Here is a 15,321-nt window from a genome sequence, read left to right on the forward strand (position 1 = left end):
TCTGTGACATTTCTCAAGCCAAACATTATCCTTTGAGTCTTATCCTCATTTAGTTTGAGATAGTTGGACTCAAACCAAGCTGAGACGGTACTCAGAGACTGACTCATTTCTACATTCAGATTTTCCACTGATTTATTGGCATCGTACAATGTGGTGTCATCTGCATATGCAATCAACCTGTTACCCAACACTGATGGAACATCATGATAATGAAAAGTAGGGGTCCCAATATGGATCCTTGGGGAACCCTATGAAGAATCGCTTCCAACCCAGATAACCTTCCATTCACCTGAAACTGCCTGGCTACGCCTTGCCTTTGCCTTGAAAAAATGTTACTTTCAAACCACCCCCACCCCTTTAGCACAGGTGGTAGGGGTGAGGACTTTTAATATGTTAATCCTCTAACTATCCTTAAAAGAGCTGTGGAGTTGAGAATTGTGTTCCAAACTTTTTTCTCTTATAATCTTTCGTTGACTGGACTAATATAGAAAATATGGCTTTGAAAAAGGCTTGAACCAGGCACATATCACACTTGTTCTGACAGGCTCACAAGAGGAATAGATCCAACTATGTCCCTATGTGGCACTCAAAAAGCTGTTAGATGCTGAAGTAAGGAAAAAGAAAATGTTTTTTATAAATAGCAAGACTGATAATAGAACAAAAGAATTGTGTAGAGTTATTAATGAGGGAAAAAGTAAGAAATTAACAATGATAATCTTACCCTAGTCTATAACATAATATTGTAACGGATCCTTATCATGTCAGTAATATCCTAAATGCTACCTTTATCCAGCCACCTGAGAAATCAGCATGAACTACATTGTCCTACGGCTGGAATACTAACTACTGGATTGTCCAAATCAGCTGAATATAACACCAGCACTCAATAAATTAAAAAAAAAAACTACTGAGTAAACTACTTGAAGAGTTCAAGGAACAACTTATCAAGGTATGACGGTATCACCAGCAAAATGTTCAAGTACTGTAAACGAGAATTTCATGAACACAATTACTGGACATTGCTAATGCTTCCATCGATCAGGCAAAAGGCCTAAAAATATCCAAAACATTTTTGAAATTGAAAATATTCTAGTAAGCTAAGCTCACTTTGTGTGGGACTCTCTAGATTCCTGAGTTGAGGGCCCAGTCACTAGGATACGACATTGTCATGCGTCCCCGGCACTGCCATAGTTAGACTTGATTATTTTATGGCAAGCCCATGAGGTGGATGAATCTGTAGCCTATGCGAGTATTAAGCTCGTATTTTGACAATTACCTTATTCGCTACCTAGCGACCGGAATCTACCGAGGCTACTGTGATGACAGCAATGAGAATTAAGAACTAATGCCCTCGACTCTCTCGAACACTTTGCGACCGACTGGTTGAATGTAATACAAACCTTAATGTTACGAAGTGAGGTACAGTAATGCAAGTGTCAGATAAACATTTATATTTGGTATATTTTCTATCATCTTTTTGTGTTTTTTTTAAGATTTAGTTTTCAGACAAAGGAGAAAAGGGTTCGAGGTTATGATTGATTGAAATTGATGAAGGTAATAGAAAGAACTCTTTATTAAAGTTGAAAAATCTTTTCTATAAAGTTAAATTCTAGTTTATTATAAAATAAAAATGAAACATAAACCGAAAAAACAATGTATTACAGTGTAAAGTTGGGTTTTGTTTAAAATGTAAAAAATCTATGTATTTTAGATTTTAAGTGCTGGTACTAGTTGCCCAAGCTTCCTACTGCAAATTAAATTCAGGTACTTACACTATTTAGTAGGAGATAGTATTCAATTTTCTGTTACAAATAACACCTATGAAATTATTTATTTGGAAGAAAAAATAATGTTTATGGTTGAAAACATAAGTACATAACCTCAAATAATCATATGATCATAAAAATAAGAGAACAGCCATCTTGAGATTTGTTTCGTGTGTTGGGTTACAACTGACAAATTATTACTTTTAAAAATAATATATTTTACAGTGATTATTAAAATAAAATTCAATTTTTTACTCGATATGAGGGCATGATGAAGGAGGAGACATCCTTTTTTTAATTTATCAAGATAACAATAATTGGACTACGTCTACAGAGGAATTGGGAAGGCAGTGGCAGTATTTCCTCTCTTTCATATCCGGGACTCGCGTGTGTGTGAAACATGGTGAGTCTATTACCGTATAAATTTTAATTCAATAATAAATTATTTCAGTTTCTTATGTGTTTTTCATGAATATTTTTAATTTTTAGCCAGCTCCTGTCGTTTCAATTTATTCATATCAAATACTTTCTGTTGAAATTTCATTTCTCAAACGCATTGTCAACCTGCTTCGGTGGCTGGCTTATTTTACATAGAATTAATTTTTGTTTATCATATTTACATGCTTTCAGACATCTCTATATTTGTAAAATTTAATTAAACGCCAGTGTTTAGTAAATCAAACCCTTTGTTTTGGTTTCGATTCACATTGAAACATTATTTTTAATGTTGTGCAGTATTTAACCTATAAGTTAGTACATGGCATGGCATTGACAACATGCTATCGCTATGTGAAAAGTGAAAACTTTCTTACAACAATTCGTTTGACTATATAATATTCGGCTAAAGTGCACGTCCAGTGCCAACATAACTGTCATCAAATTTTTGGTTGGGATCGATTTAGTATGTCACTTTGAGCACAAAATCACATAAATTAAACGGCGGTCACTATTGTTTTTAAAATAAACTAAGTTCAAAGTAGCACAACTTTACATGCATTTAACCTATAAGTAGCAACCATAAGTAGCTAAGGTTAGGAAAAGCTTTGGTTTAGGAAAACTCAAATTAGGAATAGGCTATCATAATTTGATTTCAATAATCAAAATGGCTGCTACTCATAGGTTAAATGCATGTAAAATTATGCTACTTTGAACTTAGTTTATTTAAAAACAATAGTGACCGCCGTTTAATTTTTGCGATTTTGTGCTCAAAATAACATACTAAATCGATCCCAACCAAAAATTTGATGACAGGTATGTTGGCACTGGACGTGCACTTACACATAATATTCTGACACTGCCTTGTTTTACAATTTGTGTTATTGGCTTTGAATAAATTAAAATTGAATTATATTCTTCAGCGCTACTAAATGAGTAATTTTGTATATAAGAAGTATACACAGTACTTACCTTCCGGTAGTCGCGCCCTACTCAATCACACGAGCAGTAGCGTGTTGTATTTTGTAAAACATCCAATTTTCCAAGTGTTATGTACTCTGTTTACTGTCAAAACATATTAATCAATTGTATAATTACTTTTCCATCTTCTTGAATTATTTTACGTATATGAACATTTGGATGATTACCATTTCATAGCCCAATAAAGTACTTCAAGCAAAGCCATCAATTCTGTGTTATTGGTTCGTTTACAGTCCCCGTATACAGTCTTTCCCTATATTATGCACTGTCGCGACTAAATGGCACCTAAAGACTGAATCATTGCTTGGTTGATATTGCAACCCAGTGGTGTGATAAGGGGATAGTTTTGAAATGCATAGGTGACTCATTCCCTGACACCACCCATTCAATAATTTTTTGCAGCAAATAAACTGACTGTTGTACTTTTTACAACAGCGCGACTGCCGGAAGGTTAATTCACATACAAAAACTATACTTTTACGTCAATTTATTTGTGTAATGTATGTGTTTAATGCAGAAACTATTTTTTATAATTATTTTTGTGTAAATTTCAGCCGTACAAGAGATTTGTGGAGACCGGCAGGGTTGCCTACATTGCCGATGGCCCAGCCAAGGGTAAATTGTGCACAATCGTCGACATTGTCAATCAAACAAAGGTATGTTGATTAAAAATTATTTATTCAACTCTAATTCTAGTGCTACACTCTTGCAAAGTTGCTTGCGGCTCACATACATAATGTATACTTACAGTAATATATACAGTGTGCTGTATACATCATTGAAGGCGAGCGGTAACATAGCCAACAAAGCCATCCACACTTTAGCGCTTGTCGTTCCTTGTACACACTTGTCAAAAATGTGGATGTGGCATTATGCATAATTTATTTATTTATTTGTGTAGTTGTAGCCTATAGTACTGTAGAAGTCATAAGTAGTGTACGTTATATTATTATTTGAATGAGTAAACCTAATAGACACTTTCATACTTATCCAAGGTAAGAGAAACGTAGCCCTAAAAAGTCATGAATTCAATTAGATTGGATTTGGAAAAAAAAAATTTCCTTGAAGTAGCCTTTCTATAATGTTTGGTAAATTTGCTTTTAATTCTTAGACCTTTTAAGAGTCTTTTCTTCAATAATTACTCTTCAGACCGTCTAAATTTATATGTTTATAGTTCCAACAAGATTGCTGTATTTCATGCTGTTGAAACCAAAGCATGATCGTTTACTCTATTAAAATTTATTACTTACTGCCATGGCTACACATATCCAAGTATATATTTAGCCACACCAATAAAGCCCCTCCACCTCTCTCGATTCTCCGCGTCCTCCTCGGTTGCTCCAATTCTCTCCATATCTGCCTTCACTTGACTCCACCATTTGCGTCGTTGTCTACCTCTCGGTCGTCGTCCTTCTGCATTTCTTTTCAACATTTGATTGAGATTGCTTTCTTCTTTTCTTCTCAAAACATGCCCAGCCCATCTGATCCTTCTTACACTTCTCATAAAGGTCTCGAAGTTCTCTGTTGTGTCTCTTCCTCCACTGTCCTCTTTCATTTATAGGTCCATCGATTTTTCTAAGGATCTTGTTCATCAATTTCCTTTCCTCCCTTCTATCTAACTTCAATGTCTCAGCACCGTAGAGCAATGTTGCACTGATAATGGTTTTATAGATTTTAATAATTTAAAAAATAAATTATAATAATCAATAAATTTAATTAAGCCATAAAATTAAATATTATAAATTTGATAATTATTAATTTTTTTATTTTAATAAATTACAATTTATTAGTTGATGTAAAACTTTTTGATTTTTGAGAGATGTCGCACATTCTTGATATTTGGCACATGTGATGATTCAGTTGATAGGAATTGCCGTCTGATCGATAAATGACGCTAAACTTCACTATCTGATGTGCTTTTACAGAACTCAATTATTAGTTGTACATTGAAGTTGATGACTTTGCTAAATTTCTTACTGGATCACTTTTATTGGAAAACACCCACTAAGTTACTTATTACCAATCTTTGGTGAGGCTCTCGATATGTGCAAGTGCAAATCCTTAGACGCGTGGTTATAGCTCAGCTAGAGCACATAACCTATAAATTCATTAGATTCGATGACTCATTGGATTTTTATTTTGTATGAGCGTTATGACAACAGCTGAATTAGGCGGATTTCACACCAAAGCTGGGCCGGGCCGCCTGGCCGAAAACGCTCGAGTCGGCCGTCAAGCCGACTGCAAAAACCCGCTCGGCCTCGCCCCGCGTTGATTTGAATGCTCCCCACTAAATCCTGCCTAGTTAGCGCGCTAAGTCGATTACTCTGATAAAACTACTTGTAGGATGAAAGACAGTGTCTAGAAGTCTCCATCCATGACCAGCGCTTGCTGGGTAGATTGCGCCAAAATAATGTAAACTTTATATACAAAGATATTTTATGCCTGCTCACGAACTATACCGGCATACTGTTGAAAATCTCTAGTTCACGGTCAGGGAAGCTACAATGTAATTGAATCAGTCTTGCATAAGGCAAATCAATGCCATTCCTTATTGTGGCTGTGTACATGTCCTCTTTGCTACATGAGACAGTTTGAAACTTGAAATCATTGACTGACAGGATGTATTTGACTGTCAAGTTTATCATCTTTCGCATTGTGATTAATTATTATTCTGCGTTCCAAAAGTGTTTGCAAAATAATGTTCTATAAAAATGATGCATATGTGATGATTTTAATTATAGGAATTGCCGTCTGAACGATGAATGACGATAATTTTTCTTCCTGATGTGCTTCATTTTTTACGATCAAAACTTGTACCGTATTACAACCACTTACTAGTACTCTTAGAGTTTCCAATTTCTAAACAGCCAATTTTTTGAAATTCCTGGTCTCGTTGTAAAATATATGTATTTTTCCAATAAATATAACTGATTTTAGTTTAGGACGCTTTATCAACACTAATTTAATTGTATATTCGACTGTCGAATAGATTAGCTTCCATTGCCAGTGCGCTTTAGTGTTATTTATCGTTCTAAGAGTTCGGAAAACTATCCATAAAAATGATGCTGGTCACATTGTTGAATATGTATTTTTCTAATGTTTGTAACTTATTACAATTTTTAGACTATACGAACTTACTTAAGTTCAGGATTAATCTTATTAACATTGATCTAAATTTTCTGTTTCCTGTGTGTTTTATTCTGTATTGCTCAACAAGTTTGCAAAATAATTACTGACGAAAATGAAGCATATGTGATGATTTTAAACATAGGAATTGCCGTCTGATCGATGAATGACGATATTTTTCTTCCTGATGTGTTTCATTTTTGGTTGTGTCAAGAGGGCTATTATGGGATGTACTTCTTCTTGGTGCCCTCATATTGTAATGTAAATAAATAAATTTTTATTCTCAAGATAAAAATATCACTCACGTGAGATATTCATATCACTTGTAAAATTATAAACTTGTCAGAGCTTACTTTTATAACAAGAATAATTTTTTTCTATGTATTCTGCTGAAGTATTGTTACCAATCTTGACATTCTGTATAAACGTTTAAAATCGCCAATTTTTTTGGATGGTCACAAATGATGAGACATTATTATAGGAATTGCCGTCTGATCGACAAATGACGCTAATTTATTTTCTGAAGTGACTTCTATCCATTAGTTGATTGAAAAACTATGTCATATTCATAACCATTTTTTTTTGAGTGAAGAATCAGTCATGATTCAATTTTTTTCGAATTCAGTATATTTTCAAAATTTAAGTTGATTTTCATCTACAATCATTATTAAGTCAGCCGAAACTAGTCGTGTCTTGAATATTTATTGGTGTAATAAGAAGTAATGAGCAGTTTTTTATAATCTGATTTATCATTACTTACCCGCTTTGGAATCTAAAATATTGAATTCAATTATCCATCTATTACTAAACAACGTACGTGCATTTATGATTAAAATATTAATTTATTTGGAATATGAGGATGAGGAATCCATTTTCTCTTCTAATGCACAAATGATGATTTAGCTATTATAGGAATTGCCGTCTGATCGATATATGACGCCAAATCTCCTACTGATGTGCTTTTATTCCCTTGAATGTATAGAATTAATCATGTTCATCACTAAAATAAAAACATTGAATTGATTACTTAGTTTATTAGTTTCCATTCAATTAAATAAACAGTGCACAGCTTGTAATACACCTAAGGACGAGACCATATTAGGTGTTCTTCAGTCGTCAGCGCCAAACCAATAAACCAATCGGAGAGCTTCCTGCTCTACCGACTCTGTAAACGCCCAGTATGGTCTCGTCCTAACTCGCAATAATTCATTACAACTAGATATGGGTGAATGCTTGTTGTCAAGTTATATTTGATGGTTGGATGTTAATGGTTGAAGGCACTTGTCGATGGACCAAAGCTGAATGTTCCCCATTCAATTGAATTCGATCTTATCCTATGCTCAGCGCAAATATTACCAACTTCAATTACAACTAGATTTTGAAGAATTTCTGTTAAGTTTTGATCCATTGTTGAATGTTAACGGTTGCAGGCGCTTGTCGATGGACCAGAGACAGGCGTGCCCCGCAGCCAGATCAGACTGAACCAGCTGCACCTGACCAAGTTCCGCATGAAGTTCCCCTTCACCGCCTCCACCCGAGTCGTGCGCAGCGCCTGGAAGAAGGACAAAATCGACGAGAAGTGGAAGGAGAGCATCTGGGCCAAGAAGGTCGAAGCTAAGAAGAAGGTAAGCCAATTCAAATACAAATTTACTAGAAAATTGACTTTGAAGATAAATAGATACAATCAAATTTATAAATTTAATCCTAGAAACTACTAGTATCCTTTGTAATATATTATTCATATAATACAGAATTTTTCCATTCTCAAAACGTGACGCTTTTCTGACACTTGAGAATGCGATGATTCCCGAAACTAATCTCGAATCGGAATAAGAATGGTGCTGGCGCCTTGACTGCAGCGGAGAAGCGCAGTCCCCCACTTATGTGGCGTATGGGCGGTACAAAGGTTAGTGGAAGGGCGGAACACTCTTCTCCTTCTTCTTCTTTTTCTCCCTCTTCTTCTTTCTCTTTTCCTCCTCTTCCCCTTCTTCTTCCTCTCCTTCTTCTTTTCCTTTCCCTCCTTCTCCTCTTCCCCTTCTTCTTCCTCTTCTTCTTCTTTCTCTTCTTCTCCTTTTCTTATTCTTCCTCTCCTTCTTCTTTCCCTCCTTCTCTTTCCCTTCTTCTTCTTATTATTCTGTCTCTTCTTCTCCTCTTCTTCTTCCTCTCCTTCTTCATCTTCTTCTCCCTCCTCTTCTTCATCTTCTTTCTCTTTCTCCCCTCTTCCCCTTCTTTTTCTTTCTCTTCTTCATATGTGTGTGCGAGAGAGAGGGAACGAATATTTGGAAGGGAGGAGTGAAGGTGCAACGTCCAGCACGTGTAGTAGAAAAAATGATAGCTGGTGGAAGGGGCAACTCTCCGCCAGCTATCCACCGCAGGCAGTCAAGACCAGCACCATTCTTAAGCCTCGTTCTCACGACGCGTGACTTGCCAAGTCACAGACGTCCTTGGATCTGCCACAGATCGACGAGAAGTCTCTGGAATTGCGAGCCAACAGTTCTCACGGCGCGGGGTGGCTCGGTGGGACTCGGGGCGGCACGTCGTACCTCAAGCCCGTTCGGACGTACGCGAGCACCGTGGTCTCTGGGTCGGTGTCTAGTTGTTGTTTAGAACTGTTGAAGAAAAGAATTGTTAAAGTTCAATCTATTTCAATTGAATTGAAATAGGTCGCCATTAGGTTTTCTTTTTTCTTTCTCAGTTCCTTTAATGAGCATTCTATCGAGAAATTTGATTGAATCCGTTTCCAAGCATCATACACTTAGTTCCTATCTTTATGTTCTTCATTGACGGGATTCCATATGATCGGTTCCTGCTCGTATAAATCAAAAAACTCTATCACTATTTCATTAGTCCACTCCATTTTTAACTAGTTAAAAACCACCAACCGAACTCAACAACAACACAGTACAAAAGGACATGCGTTCGACATGCGCTCGGCTCGGCGAATGGCAGGCCGTGAGAACGGGAACACAAGCCGATGCGAGGCTCGCGTTTGCTCGAGCTCGCGCCTTTGATGTTTCATGAGTTTACCGACAAAAGTCGGGAACGGCTCGTGGCGGCGCGTGGCTCGGTCGAGCCACCTCGAGCTAGGTCGAAAAGCAACTGATGCAGTGTTCTCACGACGCGTTACTCGACGAGCGGCAGATCAAGGCCGTCTGTGACTTGGCAAGTCACGGGTCGTGAGAACGGGGCTTTATTCCGATTCGACATAAGTCGGGTCTTATAATATGGAAGATATATTACAAGTGTATGCTAAAACTATGCTTACTGGTAAATTTCTGTTATTAAATATTTGAGTAGCCTTATTTAAATACTCGATTAGAAATTAGATTCATAATATTATAAATTGTATTAATGAATATTATTCAATAATAGTGGAATTTATGTATTCTATTATTTGATAAAATTAAAAAAAAAATCAAATGTGTATTTTTCTTTAGGAGATCCTGAGTGATTTTTCAATAATAGTGGCATTTATTTATGTATTCTATTACTTTATAAAATTAGAAAAAAATTGAGATGTGTATTTTTCTGTAGGAGATCCTGAGTGGGAACATTTTGATAAATTGAAAATCATGTAGCTTAGCATAATCATTAATGAAAACTTCATTCACACACTGAATCACTATTTACATTCCGAATGAGTTCATTAGTTCTTGCAGAATAAAAAAAAACTTCCTAGTACTGTATGTTGTAGAGTAATCTGAACATTCACATGGACTCATTCATCTGTCATTGAAGACTTTTTCATAATTGTTTGAGGTTTTCTTTCTTATTTCATTATTATGTTGATTTACACAAAATGTTATGATTCCACAATCCTTTTAAAAGCATTGTGTTCAAATGATGATCCTCTATTATAGGAATTGCCGGCTGATCGATACATGAAGATCAAAAACATTTCTGATGGATACAATGTGAAATTCTGTTATTTCATTCTTATATACCATTTTTTCAAGGTTGTCACTTGAAATTATACATTGAGCTTTTTTTTATTCATGGTCAAATGCTAGAAGCTATCGCCTACGTGAAGTAAATTGTTTTGTAGTTGAATATGTAAAGGTAACTTTGGTATGCTATTGCAGAACATTATACTGCATATCATGATCATGACAGACATACATTATGATGTTTCTATCATTGTATTCATTTATAGCAACATGATTTACATTATGTATAGTACATGACTGCATGATGGGCATGACTACTCCATACATGATAACTTCAGCATTAAGTGACGAGACCTTATGTACATAAGGTTATGTTGGTGAATATGAATGTCACAATTTCTTGAATATCACTTTCAAATAACTTGCCTGGTTGAGATTGTTTGACGTATTACATTAATGCAATTTTCTATCACTTCCAATATTATTTGGTGTACATAGTTGGGATTCTTGTTTGAGTCATTTTGTTGAACGATTTGTTTGTTGACAGAGGGCAGAGCTGACCGACTTTGACAGGTTCAAGCTGAGGCACGCGAAGAAGGTGCGCAATGTGATGCGAAAATCGGTCTATTTGAGTCTTAAGCTGGAGAAGCAGCGACAGACGAAAGTCAAGCTGAGCGCCAAGAAGGGTATCAAGAAGGAAAGAAAACCAAAACGCGAAAAGAAGCCCAAGGCGAAAAAGGCTGCCGCACCAGTCAAGAAGTGAATGTAAATTAATTAAATGAGGGTTTTTCTTTATCTTGTTGTTTTTTTATGAGTTTGAGTCCTATTCTTAGATATATATTTGTTGAGTCAGCTTATGCTGAATTACACCAACATCATCTGGTCAATCGGATTATTTTTGTGCGGTTGACTATAGAGTAAGGTGTGCAATATTTCTCATTTAAATTATGGGATCATAAATAACTTTAATAGTTATTAACAAACAATTCTTATTTCAAATTGATTACTCCGTACTGTATTACCTCTAAAGGTGGGTGTTGGTTTGGGCGTAAACAGCCGACGTCGACCACGACAGGCACTGTTTTCGGTGATATGACATTCATATTATCCAAATTTCATCTTAGAAACTGCTGTCAAAGGGGACGCGAAATTCGAGGACTGATTTTCATATAAGAATAAGACTGATTTTCAGTCCTCAACTGTCGGGGCTGTGCAAAAATTTAGAGTCTTCTACGGTATTTGTAAGAACTCATTGATTGTATAATCAATAAGATCTTTTAAATCTTCATCGCCATAAGACAGTGTTATCCAATAAAAATATTTTCCTCAATTTTCTAAGATCTTGTTAGTGATGGAAAGTATCCAGTTCACTTCAATACAATCATGAGAATTCAGTAAGATCCAAAGATAAGCTGCAAACACTTTTTGATACGTCTTTTCAATTTCTATTACCTAATAATAATTTTAAAAAATATGTTTAGCCTACATTGAAACATGTAGAGCTGAAGAACAAAAAGAGTTTTTTCTAATCTTATTATGTTGTCTTCCATAGAACGCACTGAAATGTTAATTTCCTCCATTTCTTAAACATAGATTTGTAATGTATAATTTACTGAGAATTTGACATCTTAATATCAAAAAGGTGTTTACGAGTTTGAATGTTTTTATGAAGAAGCAACTAAGGTTCATTTACAGTTGTAAGAGTTGCAATACTTATTCATAAGATAGAAGGGATAATGGAATATGAGGTGCTACTCAATTGCTGGTAAATCCACAGTAATTGAATGATAATTCTTTTGGTGCTGTCTGCCATTCTGAAGACTTTGCAAATTCGGTTATTGACATCGACGAACCTGAGTTCAAATAAACTGTTCAGCCTGGTATAAAAGTAGAATGTCTCCTCAACTGTCGCCTAGTGCAAGCGACATTTGAGAACTTTTTATCAGGAGTCATCTACGTTCGCAGTCCTCAACTGTCGAGCCTGTGCAAAAATTGAAGAGTCCTCTTCTGTCGGTGGCCTAATTAATTCCACGAGAACCTATCAGAGAAGCCGTCTTTTCAAAAACGCTTTCTCTGATTGGTTCTCGTGAAATTAATCACGGTTAAAATTTAACCGGCTGTTGTGCAACCGGGCCTTAGTAGGCAAACCTTTATTCACATGTTTCAAGACAAATTTGAAAATTTTTAATTCAAAAGTGGACTTGAAAGAAAATGGCATCGATATGTTGAAACATGTTGTGAATAAGGTTTTGAAAAAATGTACTTACATTTTTAATTTCAACAAACGCATACCGTCACTACCTACAGTACGTATATCATTGACCGAGCGAAGTGAGGTCTTGAGGTGCGTACAGACTTTCGCTCAGCTCCGCAACCGAACGTCACTCCAGCAGAGCGATTGATGATCGACCGGGGAACGCGAGAAGATCAAACATCTCCCGTAACGTTCATGATGGGTGCGTGGGCGGAGCGTTCTCGGTGCGGGTTGGAAGCGCGTATATGTGTACGCAGCTTAAGATTCAAGTCGACGGTTTGGAATTTCTCTTAATGTTTAAATGTTGCGCATTTACAGCGAAACGCGGTAATAGATTTTCATGAAATTTGACAGGTATGTTTCTTTTTAAATTGCGCGTCGACGTATGACGTATATACAAGGTTTTTTTGGAAATTTTTCATTTCAAGGATAATATAAAAGAAAAAAGGAGCCTCCATGATACGCCAATATTACCGTAAAAATCAGACTATAGAATTATTCATCATAAATCAGCTGACACAGATGTGTGGAGAAGCCAGTCTATTGCTGTATTTCCATAAGGTCTATAGTTTCAATCAGGTACTTGTGGATGAGAATACTGCGTGAGGTCTACTGTTCACAGAACTACTAGTATTAATTGTCTTCAAGTTTATTAGGTACCGTACTCATCTAAATGGTAGGGTTGGTACATCAAGTCAATTATTCAACAATTTATTCACTCAAATACAACTTTATTAGGCAAGTACTGCAAAAATATAGTTTCATGATAAAATTTCAAGGAAGATGTTTGATTTTGAGAGAAAATTTACAATAATAATCTATCGATTAGTAACTATAACCTACGTAATCTATTCTTACAATAGGATAGAACACGAAACTATAAGCACATTCATTATTATATACAGGACAAATAATTATGTTCAAATGCAGGAATACCGAAACTGAAGTGAGAAGAAGCAAGAAACACATACTACTCATCACAATCATAAGTAATGAAAAGTTATTGGTTACGTACGGTGAGGTTCACGTTATAATGGCAGTGGAGAAAGATCAGAACGTTGCCGATCCTCTGTCAATGCCTTCTATAGAAGGTAGCTGGATACAGGTTTATTAATTAATATTAACTCGACATTGTCGTTTAAGATGATAGCAATCAAATCAAACACTGCCATTATAACGTGGACCTCTGGACCTCACTATAGTAAATCACTAAGTAGAAGGAATTAACTCTTTCTTCTTCTCTGTGAGTAAATAACAAAGTTTTGATATGAGAATAAATTGATTTTCTTGTGCATTTTTAAAAATTCTAATAAGAATGTTTTAATTCTTTCAAAGCACAATTAGCATGGAAATCGGAAACAATGCCATATCAATATAATGATAATACAATGAATACAATAATATCGATAAAACATCACGAAAAAAGCATCAGTAGAATAAAAACATTTGATTGAATAAAGTTATCACAGTCAAATATACAATAAAAATACAATCTGCACAGTGTTCAATATAATATTACGGCACAGTGAATTATTTGAATTGAAATAAGTTTCATAAATTATTGTAGAGCATTTTTCAGAGGCAAATTACTATAGAACCTATTTTTATTTCTATTTAAATCTAGTCTTTCTTTCTCCTGGTTCTGAGTTTACGCTGCGGTGCAGGAGTACCGGTCAGTCTGTTCAATATGGACACAGGTGACTCGCTCTCCATTTGAGGATCCTGAAAATTAAAATTGATTATAATTAAAACCCACGATGGATGCTGATGTAAAATTGAAATGGTAGTTCAAGCAACAGTTGTATTATGGAGTTTTTATCATGTGCGTGAGTCTTCTTGCAACTCCACTTTTCCAAGTTCTACTCCTTGTTTCAAGAGTTTTTTATTAATAATAATATTAGAAGAACATCCAAATTAAATGCAGTAAATCACTCCGAAGACTTCTGCTAATGCAAATATTTACAACAGGGTAAACAACTATAGTGAGTCCACGTTATATTGGCAGTGTTTGATTCAATGGTATAGCTATCCTGTCTATCATTCAACAAAGCCGATAGCGCTATCTCTTTCTCGCTTTGATCTGTTGTCTGATCTTCTTTTAACAATGTAGAATTAATAATAATTAACAAAATATTTCATCTTGACTATGTAAATTCATTATGAATTTTTGGAAAATATAATTTCTTGCTTAATAAAATATAATTGATTATTTTAAACGAGAATGAACAGTGTTTATTACATCAATAAACCTGTATCAGCCACCGTCTATAGAAGGCATTGACAAGACAGAGAGGATCAGCAACGTTGTTTTCCAATCTTTCTCCACTGCCATTATAACGTGGACCTAACTATAGATGGAAATTCGATGAGCACTACTATTCAAAAACTATTTGTCAGCCCGGGAGTGACAATAAGTCTTGAATAGTACCTAGTGCTGTTGTCAATAGTCGCAGTAGCAGAAGTCTTCGGGGTGATTTACATAATTTAATTAGGATTTTCGAATAATAATAATTATTATTAATTCATTAGCATTTGAATAAATGCAATTCTCAGTCATTTTCTTCTGTAGTTTTTTATTCTTTAACATTATTCTCTGTTCTGATAAAGTTCGATTATCTTCAAATACTTTTTGATACGTCTTTTCAATTTCTATTACCTAATAATAATTTTAAAAAATATGTTTAGCCTACATTGAAACATGTAGAGCTGAAGAACAAAAAGAGTTTTTTCTAATCTTATTATGTTGTCTTCCATAGAACGCACTGAAATGTTAATTTCCTCCATTTCTTAAACATAGATTTGTAATGTATAATTTACTGAGAATTTGACATCTTAATATCAAAAAGGTGTTTACGAGTTTGAATGTTTTTAT

General features: G+C 35.2%; 2 protein-coding genes and 4 non-coding genes across 7 annotated transcripts in view; 5 read left to right on the forward strand and 1 right to left on the reverse strand.

The window, feature by feature from the left end:
- The window catches only part of LOC111052818 (gastrula zinc finger protein XlCGF8.2DB), a 12,624-nt gene extending 10,729 nt beyond the window's left edge, over positions 1 to 1,895 (reverse strand). For both annotated transcript variants that reach the window (XM_039430206.1, XM_022339617.2), the window contains exon 1: positions 1,773 to 1,895. The gene's annotated coding sequence lies outside the window, so the exon portion shown is untranslated. The remainder of the gene's footprint in view (positions 1 to 1,772) is intronic.
- On the forward strand, positions 1,879 to 10,990 carry LOC111052592 (60S ribosomal protein L14). The gene is made up of 4 exons (XM_022339329.2): positions 1,879 to 2,169; positions 3,737 to 3,838; positions 7,739 to 7,933; positions 10,743 to 10,990. The coding sequence occupies exons 1-4, from the start codon at positions 2,167 to 2,169 to the stop codon at positions 10,956 to 10,958; spliced, it is 516 nt and encodes a 171-aa protein (XP_022195021.1). The 5' UTR covers positions 1,879 to 2,166; the 3' UTR covers positions 10,959 to 10,990.
- LOC120352126 lies at positions 5,027 to 5,096 on the forward strand. The gene has a single exon (XR_005571724.1). It is a non-coding gene; the product is annotated as a small nucleolar RNA SNORD49 (small nucleolar RNA).
- Positions 5,901 to 5,969, forward strand: LOC120352127. The gene has a single exon (XR_005571725.1). It is a non-coding gene; the product is annotated as a small nucleolar RNA SNORD49 (small nucleolar RNA).
- Positions 6,431 to 6,498, forward strand: LOC120352128. The gene has a single exon (XR_005571726.1). It is a non-coding gene; the product is annotated as a small nucleolar RNA SNORD49 (small nucleolar RNA).
- LOC120352129 lies at positions 6,766 to 6,834 on the forward strand. The gene has a single exon (XR_005571727.1). It is a non-coding gene; the product is annotated as a small nucleolar RNA SNORD49 (small nucleolar RNA).
- Positions 10,991 to 15,321: the final 4,331 nt, after the last annotated feature.

This window comes from Nilaparvata lugens, chromosome 6 (genome assembly GCF_014356525.2).
Source record: "Nilaparvata lugens isolate BPH chromosome 6, ASM1435652v1, whole genome shotgun sequence".
In the NCBI taxonomy this organism is placed as follows: Eukaryota; Metazoa; Arthropoda; class Insecta; order Hemiptera; family Delphacidae; genus Nilaparvata; species Nilaparvata lugens.